Raw genomic sequence first — 10,901 nt, 5'->3', positions numbered from 1 at the left:
AATAGTACAGGATACGGAATGAAAGTTAAGTCTCACTTCTCCAGTTCCTTGTGTGGTTCTTCCAGATATTTTCCAACTGCTCACATTCATACTTATTGTGTGTGTGTGTATGTATACACTTGTACATATATGGATATCTCCTATTTTATACAAAAGCAGTTAGTATATGTATCCTACAATCTATCTTGGGTATTGATTTTCCCAGTCAATTTATGCATACATCCGTTCTGTTCTTTTTAATGCCTGGTATGCATAGTATTTCATTGATTATAAGAAACATAATCTATATATCCAGTCCAATATTGATGGACTTTTAGTTACTTTCAGGTTTTTGTTCTCTGTTACAGACAGGCTGCAACGTAAATGCCCTGAAATATGTATACGTCTATATCTAAATCCCTAGAGATAGAACTGTTGGAGTGAAGGATATGTAGACTTAAAATTTTGAAAGATACTGCCTCACTACCCTCCAAAAATACCGTACCAGCCTGCACTCCCACTCACGGTGAAACTATTATTGGATTGTTATCATGCACTATGTTTCACATTAGAGGTTGACAGTAGGTATTTAGGTTATAGACAAAACAAAAAAATAACTAAGAGAGATAAGAGTAAAAGCTCAAGTCTAAGGTTGCCACACAGTATCAGGCATAGGGATCTGTACCTGGTAGAAAAACTCTGAATTTCTGCTATACATGGAACAGCAAAGGACAGCATGTCCTGTAGTAGGTCTGAAGGCAGAATAGAGTACTGAATTCCAGCTATAATAGCTTGGTTTTTTTGTTACTTTTGTTACTTATTTTTTAGTTTCTAATTTCTGAAAGTATTTTATATACACAGTTCGTCTTCACAACCACTTGAGATCTGGACAAACTGAGGGTCAGGAAGATCAGAGTTATTGAGTAAATGATTAAATGAATGGGTAAAAAGATCACTAGCTTTAACATTTCTGGGACAGTCATATTCTAGCCAAGTTTAAGTCCATAAGCATTTATAATTCTGAAAACTTACACATAATGTAAAACAGGTCAGTATTACCAAATTGCTATTTGGAAAAAGAAAAGATTTAAGATAGCACAGCACGTTTGCAAACTTACAATTAGGTACATTCAAATTTGGTGCTCAATCATAAAATATTCTTTTGGAATTTATGAAAAAAATATTCAATAGGCATAGAGTGGCCAAAAAGTATGAATGGTACATATATCTACGGATATGATAATGTATAAAAGGTGACTTAAATCTATCAGAAACTACAAAAGGTATATTGGTCTTGCACTTCCAATGTGCTAAAAAACACAACAAACTCAGTTATAATTGATACAAGAAAATCCAGACCTAGGCAGGGAGCCGGCTTCTCCCTCTCTGCAGCTCCCCCTGCTTGTGCTCTCTCTCTCTCTCTCTGACAAATAAATAAGATCTTTAAAAAAAAAAAAACCTATATTCTACAAACATACCAATCAATGATATAAATGAGGTAATATGACAAAAAAGTGAAAAAATATATTTAAGATCATTCTCTTTAGTGTAGAGAGTTCATGGCAGTTGCTGCACTATCTAGTTGCATAAATAATTTAATGACTATAAGATATTAAATACTAAAATATGTTATAAGTTACATTATAGTCAATATGTTGTATATGAATTAATATTATAATTGTTATGTCAGTGTTATACTAATATGTATATATAAATTTACATTTATATGTATATGAACATGTATATAATTGCATGTTCTGTTAATACAAAATGAGGCCAAAATGTGTCAACTTACTTTTTTTTTTAAGAGTTTATTTACTTGTCAGAGAGAGAGAGCGAGCGCACAAGCAGGGGGAGTGGCAGGCAGAGGGAGAAGCAGGCTCCCCGCTGAGCAGGGAGCCTGATGCGGGGCTTGATCCCAGGACCCCGGGATCATGACCTGAGCCAAAGGCAGATGCTTAACGACTGAGCCACCCAGGTGTCCCAGTGTCAATTTATTTCTCACAGAAAGCAAAAATCCACATGAATCTCTTTTTTCCTGTACTCTTCCCACGCATGTTCCCTATCCTCAAAGAATGTCCTCTTCTTTCTCTAACTATTCTCCTCTTCATTTTGCCTGATCTTGCACCCAAGCATGGCAGGCAGAGAATCCTAGAGGCCCAAGATTCTACAGTGGCTGTTTGCAAGGGGGGGTGGAGGCTACAGTAACTGCCACACTGGATACACTTAACTGAGAAGGAGAAAGGGAAAGTATCCCAAATGCCACCAATGCCTTTTACCTATAAAAGAACAGGATGGCAGGATGCCCGTGTGGCCCAAAGAGCCAGAGGTAGCGAATTATGGGCAAAAGAATTGCAACCAAATGCTGGAAAAGGAAAGGTCTGCAATCAGCTGTGTCCTCCAGCTCTCTGGTATTTGCTTCTAATGGGCAGAATTCATTTTGGGAAGCATCAGGCACTGAAAAGAAGACTCCTGCTGCTGGAAGTTGACCAGAAGTAACATCCAGGAGTGTAAGAATGCAAGATCAAGGCTTGTCCCAGAAACAATGCCCATGATGAAAGAGAGAAGAGAGATCTAAGTCCAACCTGGCCCAGCCCAGCACAGTCCAAGAAAGTTAGGATTCAAGGAGAAGAATGAAAGAGAAGAGCCTGCACCACATCGTTCCCCACAAGGTGCATTCAACGAACTTCACCCTATTCTTTAACCAAATTACCAAAAGACCTCTTTAATCCCTTCCTTTGCTCCTTAAAAGCTGCAGTAGGTTCACTAATCAGATTGACTATTATTTCAGAACACCCGTAATTGTTCAACCTAGATGTGCCTTTCCTTTGCCTCTAAGGATGTTAATTAACTGTATATATAATTATAAATGTAGAATACACAAGATAAAATATGATATATAGAATATAAATAACTATCAGGTAATTATATTACTGAACATCTCTAAGAAACGTTGAGATGATTCCCCTAACATAAGATCCTGGGGAAAGTGAGACTATCACAACTGTCTTGTAAGATTAGGTACCACTTAGGTGTTGTCTTAACTCTCCTACCACTCCTTCCACCCAATCCCGTCTTCTTGTTGGGAATCTGACCTCCCCATTGGCTCCCTCATACCTTTAAACTGCCTGCTTTGTGACATCATTCTCCCACCAAACCTACCACCACCTGGTAGAATCTTGGGGTTTCCATGGAGTTGTCTGTAAATAAATTTGGATCATCGCAAGTGACCAGTGACCGGTGACCTTCGTACTGGACACATGTATTCCTTGGCTTCAGCCGCTCCGACACCTTCTAGTATCGGCTCCTCATCCCTTTTTTCTGCAGTGGATGTTTCCTCTTCTTCTCTAACCATGTCTGGTAAGGAAAGAGACTTTTAAAAGTTTTTCATTGGATTTTTTTTTTACCCTAAATTTAGTTGTAGATTCAAAATAGAACAGACTAATGGGGGAAAGTACTGAACTAAAAATCTGAGACCTCGTTTCAGTTTTGACGTTGGCATTTACTAGCTGTGTGACTTTGGATGAGTCATTGACTCACAAAATCTGTTTTTTCCTTGTCTGTTATGTTAGGATGTTAGATTGGTTGTTCTCTCTGGTCCGTTTATTTTCTAATATTGAGCCTTAAAGGGCACCCATGGAGAAAATGAAATCAGAGATTTCTTGAGAGTGTTTCAACAGAAAGAGAAAACCTCAGCTATGTAGAAAACTAGCAATATTTACCAAGATGTTTCATCTGAAATGGTCCCTCCACTAATATTTCAACTGTAGTATTTTACATTTAGTACTGTTCAGAAAGTCAGAGTCACATGATTTGAAGTTTTCTACCCGGTGTGGGTGAAAAAGGAAATCAGGGAAAGAGGATGGAGAAGAGTGGGCTCTGGGGAGGCAAGTCTTAAAAGGTAAGGAAGTTCAGGATTGCTTCCCTCAACACAGGCCAACAGGAACCAAGGGGGAGGAGAAAATAATAAGAATGAAGGGAAAGCGGGGCGCCTGGATGGCTCAGTCAGTTGAGCGGCTAAATATCTGCCTTCGGCTCAGGTCATGATCTCCTGAGATGGAGCCCTGCATCAGGCTCCCTACGTGTTCAGCGGGAAGTCTGCTTCTCTCTCTCCCTCTCTCTTTCCAAAATAAATAAATAAATCTTAAAAAAAAAAAAAAAAGAATGAAGGGGAAGAGTAGAGGAGCTCTCAAGAAAAAAAGAGGTGGTTTAGGATGGAATGTTGAAGGGAACCAAAGATTTTAAATTAAAACAGAAAGAGCATAAAGTGAAACCTGCTTAGAGCAGGGCAAAACAAAGTTGATTTTAGCAAACACTTCCATTAATAGACAAGGCAGGAAAGGAAGGGCAGAATAGGGCCTCACCAGGAAAAGCAGCTTACAGAAAAGTCATACTCAGCTGTTTGGGTTTTGTTATTGCCCCCCCTGAACACAGATGGCACTTAAAAGTTTAAAATGTAAACATTTTAGAAATACAATTTAGAAAAGATGCTTCCTATCAACAAGCAACTAATAAAAGTAGCTATCTAAGGGGGATGGAAGAAACAGAATTTTCAGTTTTATTTCTTTTTTTTTTTTAAGATTTTATTTATTTATTTGGCAGAGAGAGACACAACAAGAGAGGGAACACAAGCAGGGGGAGTGGGAGAGGGAGAAGCAGGCTTCCTGCCGAGCAGGGACCCCGACGTGGGGCTCGATCCCAGGACCCTGAGATCATGACCTGAGCCGAAGGCAGACGTTTAATGACTGAGCCACCCAGGTGCCCCTCGGTTTTATTTCATTTTGATTTTTAAGCTATGTAGATGTTTTGCCTATTAAAAATCAGACTAAGTTTGTTTAAAAATTGGCATCTCCTAGATTGAATCATAAGGCTGCTTCTCATCTCTACAGTTATTTTCTTCCCAACACAGAGGGCACACATCTGTTTTTAGATCTTAGTTAGCAACCTAACAAGAAAAGAAAAAAATCAAGCCCCACATCTCTAATTTCACATTTATCTAAAACAGTTTTGTGGAGTCCTTTGGGTTTTCCTACATTAAAAATTTTTTAATTTGATTTTAGTGATGATGGCTTTTTTAGGCTTTGAGGGTGACATTTTCCTGGATGTTGAAGATGATTAAAATAAATTTTTGGATGAATATAAAAACCTTCATGATGTTTTTTAAGTGTTCGCTTTTGTTATATGATTATATTGAAATATATATGTCTTTCTTATTGTATTCTTCTGATTTTATTTATTTTTTAACTTAAATTCAGTTAATTAACATATAGTATATTATTAGTTTCAGAGGTAGAGTTCAGTTGAAACATCTATTTCTACTAGACCTAGTACCTGTTACTTGCTGGGTAATATTCAGAAAAAATGTGAATGAACCCATAACAGAATTCCTTTAAACTTACTATTTCCCTCTCTGCTTTGTACCAGATTTTATTGAAATATTTGTCTACAAAAATTGTGGCTACCTCTACATTCACATTTATGGCATTTGCTGCTTGTTTGGCAATTTTTACTGATATATCTTCTCTGTCTATATGCACTGGCTAGGAACTCATTCTATTGTGGGCTGTGTTTTGGTTAGTAGTATTCAGCAAAATAGGGTAGGCAATACTCCCATCATATTGCATATATGATACAGAATTTCATTTATTAGTGAACTTATTATGCCCTGATGCTTGCTACATATCCCAGTTTTCGCTAATATCTATATATTTCTTCTTAGTTCTGTAATACATGTTTTTCATGATTTTTCAGTCTTTCCAGAACATAATATATCTTCCTTCATATAAATATAAAAAGTGTAATGTACCACTTTCATTCATGTAAGAATTATTTCCATTATTAGCATTGTTATTATTATTATAACCACTTTATAGATGAGTAACCTGAAGCTCAGAGAGTTTAAATAACTTTTTTCTTTCAAAAAGCACTTCTTGAGAAACTTACTCTCAGGTAGTCATTATGAGGTAGGATCAGAAACCAGATTTAAAAGAATAAGAATGACCCTGGGCGCCTGGGTGGCTCAGTTGGTTAAGCGACTGCCTTCAGCTCAGGTCATGATCCTGGAGTCCCAGCATCGAGTCCCGCATCGGGCTCCCTGCTCGGCAGGGAGTCTGCTTCTCCCTCTGACCCTCCCCCCTCTCATGTGCTCTCTCTCTCATTCTCTCTCTCAAATAAATAAATAAAATCTTTAAAAAAAAGAATAAGAATGACCCCTTTTTCTTTTAAAAAAGATTTTATTTTCAAGTAGTCTCTATACCCACCGTGGGGTTCGAACTCACAACCCTGAGATCAAGAGTCACACACCCCTCTGACTGAGCCAGCCGGGCGCCCCAAGAGGGACCCTTTACATTTACCAGTGGACTGAGCTGTATGTGAACTCTAGGAAATAACATGTGAACTGCACAAGCAAAATGAGACACTGAAGTTACAATATGGTCATAGCTGTACTGTTCTCTAATGGGGGGAGGAAAGGTCTGTATTAGTTGCATTTCTCCTGGCTTCTGACAGTGTCATGCTCAGAGCAGGGTCCTGGCAAGAAGTCATGATACTTAGGCTCTGTAACATGGTAATGAGACCTAACATCAGGGGAGAACTTGAGCAAGTCCATGTGACCTCCCTGAGCCTCAGTTTTGTCCCTTAGAGGACGCGAGAACAGGCGCTCTCTGAGGCCCTCCGAGTGCTGAAATGCTTCATTCTAGAACGAAGGGCAGCCTCCAGGCAAAGCGAGGGCAGGGAGAAGGCTGCTTCTCGCCTACAGAGCGATGCATGAAGCACACCACCTGGGTCTTCTGCACAGCCGGGCCCAAGCTGGAGCTCGGGCGGTGACTATAGAAGAGTACCGACCACCATCCTACACGGTTTGGGTTTTGGTATCTCAGCAAGCGTTGGTATCAGAGGCTTCCTGGTAGCAACAACTTTAAGATAATGCTGTTCCTCAAACATAGTGAGAATTGATCCATCCCCCTGATTTTTCATCACCCTCTTGTTCCCTACAGAAAATTTCCAAAATCCATCTTTACTTGGAACTCCAAACTCTCTGCCGCTCTCTCTCCCCGTGGTGAGCAATGCGGCTTCCCTGACAGGAAGCATCTGCAACTTCTCCCGAGTCTCCGCTCCAGCGGTCAGTTCGGCATGGCTACTGCCATCAGCTTCTGGCACCTCCTTCCAGCCACTCATGGGGAGTGCCTACCTTTACCAACATTCCAGTACAACCATGTTGTCTGGAGTTACTGGCCAGAGCCAGATCTCCATGTCAGCTGCTTCCTATCCCGGGATTTTTGAGTGGGATGTCACAGGAAGTACTGAAAAGAAGTCCTCTTCGCTCGGAGACTTCACTGTGACTGTCATTGACCAGGACACAGCTGTGTCTTCCATGTCTATGGCAGCCCCGTATGATAAAACTTCAGAGGCCAATAACATGGTCCCTCTGTATCCATCGCTTTCCGCCAGCCTTGTTCAGGGAAGACCATCTCAGATGCCAAATCAAGGACATAGCCTAGCACTTCCCTACCAGGAAGGAAGCCAGGTATATTACTATAATCAAGGCACACTGGGGCCTCTACTGTCTGGAGAACTTGGCCCCTGCCTGCAACCCTACGGCTCAGTGTCATACACCGGAAGTAGGGCCTCTGCCCCTCAGCCAGAAATGGTGATGGTACTGAAGGAGGTTCAGCCCGCAAACGTCCTGCCACCAGCCTCCACCTCTGGAATCTACTACTCTGTGTCTGCCCAACCCCTCACAGAAACAAGTTTTCAAGGTGAGTAGAGATAGCAAGAGGGAGAGAAATAAGGTCAGCCTTCAAAAATAGGGTCAAATCTGCAGCTGAGAGGTACTGAGTCCCCAGATGGGCAGAACGTAAGTCCTGAGAGGTTAATAATCACGATCCTTGCTCGGTGCTCTCCACTTTCAGACTCTGTTCAAGAACACTACACAGAGGTGGGAAGGTGGCACCCTGTAATGGCCAGCTATGCTACAAGTGCAGGATCCCCAAGAGCATAGCAAGGGCTCCCACACTTTTCACTGCCCTAGCCGATCACCCTCCCTGTACTACCACACGGTAATGAACTCCCTTCCCCGAGCTATTGCTTCAGTCTCTTTGGAAAGCGTTTCGGACCTCTTGTTGTGATGGAGCCTGTTTAACTGCCTCACTTCCTTAATTTACCCCAGGAGTTAAGACCTCACATTCCGAGATCCTGTCCAAAGCAAGCAGGCTAAGAATTTACCCTTGCTTACATATTTTATCAGGAAGAGCTCCATTCCCTCTCCCAGTCCACGGTGTGAAGTATTCTTATTCTTTAAGGAAAGGGGAGGGACTTGAAGTGACTCTATATGAGAATGCTAGGCTTTGTTAAACATTTCATAATATAAAAACCACTTTTACTTCTTATTTGACTTAAAACAACGCTATAAAATACAAAGAAAACCAAGAACCAATGACATCAAATGATCACCTGTAAGAACTAGAAGTCACCTCCTATATCTCCTAGCGCTGCACGGTGCTGTCCTTGATCCTTAAGAAAAGCTGGTAGAACTGCCCTGCCCATTGCTGGGAGGTGCATGATTTCTGTGTTAGTGTTTAGCGGGAGCATCTCACTTACCAGGGAATGACTTTTTCCTTGATTCCTTTGTAGTGATGGAGACTTCCCTGGGGATGGAGACTTCCCTGGGATTGCAACCTCCAAGTCAGACATTTTGTCTGCCACAAACTCCTGAATTCCCCAAGTCCTGCAGTAGCAGAAATATCCAGATGCTTGAAAGTAACCCACCACCTGAGCTTGGAGACATCTCAATGATAGCTCCAGTCCAGAGTTCTAGTAATGTCCTGGCACTGCCTCCAGCTCCAAGCCAGGAACAAACAGAGAACAAGAATTTGGATGATATTAAAACCAAGTTTTCAAAGCCTCTGGATGCCTACCAGATCCCAATAGAAAACCAAGATCCTCCACTACTTCCTTTAGAAATTCCTGATATTCCCCAGCTCCTGGCCTGCATTGATCCCCTGGGCCAGGAGGAGCAGCCTGGTTCTGAAAACACCAATCTGGGAAAAAATACCCTGAGTCTTGAAGACCAAGTGAGCCTTGAAAATGGGATTGAATCTAGTGGTGGTTTTGCAGACATCGCTACACTGGTGGAGGACATTCATCTTCCCCAGCTCTCGAGTTCCTTGAAAGACCTTGATCAAGCCAAAGGTCCCAAGGTGATCAAAGCCAAAGATACCAGAGTCAACAAGTTGAATCAGGTGCAAGAAAAGTCACGTGTCATAAAGGCTCCTTCTAATCAGGTCAGGAAGAACAAGCATAAAGCCACTGAGCCTATCAACGGTGCTCCCAAGACCAAAATCCAGGTGAAGAACCCAGAGTGCCTCTTAGGGGGAGAAGTGGTTATTTGCGATGCTGTAGACAGTAACAGGGCTCCTGTGAAAACGGCCAAGCATTCCAACAGCAAATCTCAGAAAGCTGCATCCAGCAGGTCCAGCAAAACTAAGAGCCATGGGCAGGAAAAGACCAAAAGGACCAGAGAAAACAACCCCAAAAAAGCTGAAGAGAGTAAGCAGTCAGGGAATAAAGTCAAGGCAGAGGAGAAGCCAACCATTCCCAAGATGAAGCGGAAGAAAAGTCAACCCGAGCTTAGCCAAGAGACCTTTAAGAAGCCTCGAAGCTGCCTAGGCATGCACATGTTGGAGTCCGTGCAGGTTTTTCATGCACTGGGGAAGAAGAGTGATAAGAAAACTGGACTGTCTTCCTCCCGGGCCCTGGTAAGCTCCAGCAACCGGAAAGATGCCCAGCCATCCTCAGCCATCAAACCATGGCTTAATACCCCACGTGAGGGTAAAGGTCCTGAGAAAAATCAAGTCAAAGCCCAGAAAGCAGACAGAGGTGCTGACAAAGAGTGTCCCTCTCCATCCCAGTATGAGCTGCCACCTCCTGGGAAGGTCAAGTTGGTGCCTTTGCCTTTTCCAACCTTGGAGAAGCCTCAGGCTCGACTTGTTCCTAGGAGGCCACAGTCTCTGGCCTCACATCGGTCTTACCCTGCCCGGCCTGGTTCTGCTAGCTCAGCTCAACCTGTTGCAGTCAATTCATCCTGGCTGAATCCTGCCTCCTTGACAGGTCCTGCCAGACCAGCTCGGCCAATTTCAACCAATCCGACGCGACCAGGTTTGACCAACCCTACCCGGCCTAGTGTCCCACAGTCTGCTGCCTCTAGGCCTGCACCCTACAAAACATCATCTTGCACTTCTCTCCAGTGGGAGCCTGCTCGCACTGCTGTGACCAAGCTCCAGTCCCCACCCAAACCTCAAAGTCAATTTCTACTCCAAGACTTCAGCTCTCAACCAATTCCATGGAGGAAACCCAATGTCCCTGAGCCAGTAATGTCAAAGCCCATCACAAAAGAGCAGAGGCCAGAGCGGGAGGCCATGAAGAGGCAGGCTCAGCAAGAGCGCGAGAATGCTGCCAAATACACCTCTTTGGGGAAAGTGCAGTTTTTCACTGAGAGGGAAAAAGATATGGAAATTGCTCGATATTATGGCTATGCAATATAAGAAGTGCTAGGATTGTTGGTACCAATTCATATATAGATAGATAGATATAAATTTCTCTATTTGCATATATTTTAAGACTTAATAAAACATAATAAATATAATTAGTCGATTAGAAATAAAGAAGCCTTTTTGAGTTCTGAGGTGCTGTTAACTGTGGTTTTTCTTTAGTGCGGGTGGGGATCAAAGGCTGCATGAGAGAGAAAGAACTGGCAGTTGGATGGGAGAATGAGAGAAAAAGATAAGAAAAGAGAAAGGAACTTGGTCCAGGCCTAGAAAGGCCAAAAGAGGAGAGACATTTTATGGGTTTATAAAAAGCAGGAGTGGGGGAAATGGCAGAATCAGGGTCTGAGGTTAGGCTTAAAAGAATACATTTTGTATAGA

At 42.2% G+C, this 10,901-nt stretch overlaps 1 protein-coding gene across 1 annotated transcript; it reads left to right on the top strand.

Moving 5' to 3' along the window:
- Nucleotides 1-3,140: 3,140 nt before the first annotated feature.
- Nucleotides 3,141-10,640, top strand: CUNH2orf78 (chromosome unknown C2orf78 homolog). Its single transcript, XM_045883755.2, has 3 exons — nt 3,141-3,339; nt 6,975-7,736; nt 8,611-10,640. The coding sequence occupies exons 1-3, from the start codon at nt 3,240-3,242 to the stop codon at nt 10,518-10,520; spliced, it is 2,772 nt and encodes a 923-aa protein (XP_045739711.1). The 5' UTR covers nt 3,141-3,239; the 3' UTR covers nt 10,521-10,640.
- Nucleotides 10,641-10,901: the final 261 nt, after the last annotated feature.

The sequence above is a fragment of the Mirounga angustirostris genome, unplaced genomic scaffold, assembly GCF_029215605.1.
Source record: "Mirounga angustirostris isolate CCGP_5_RB_7025 unplaced genomic scaffold, mMirAng1.0.hap1 SCAF_10, whole genome shotgun sequence".
NCBI classification, from domain to species: Eukaryota; Metazoa; Chordata; class Mammalia; order Carnivora; family Phocidae; genus Mirounga; species Mirounga angustirostris.
The sequence above is the reverse complement of the archived record's forward strand: the minus strand, read 5'-3'. Positions and strand labels throughout refer to the sequence as shown.

Excerpts from the sequence above, each read along its gene's own strand:
- CUNH2orf78 (XM_045883755.2), top strand. The coding sequence starts at position 3,240 with ATGTATTCCTTGGCTTCAGCCGCTCCGACACCTTCTAGTATCGGCTCC. Across the intron at positions 3,340-6,974 it reads TTCTTCTCTAACCATGTCTG|AAAATTTCCAAAATCCATCT; the intron begins GTAAGGAAAGAG and ends TGTTCCCTACAG. Across the intron at positions 7,737-8,610 it reads CACAGAAACAAGTTTTCAAG|TGATGGAGACTTCCCTGGGG; the intron begins GTGAGTAGAGAT and ends ATTCCTTTGTAG.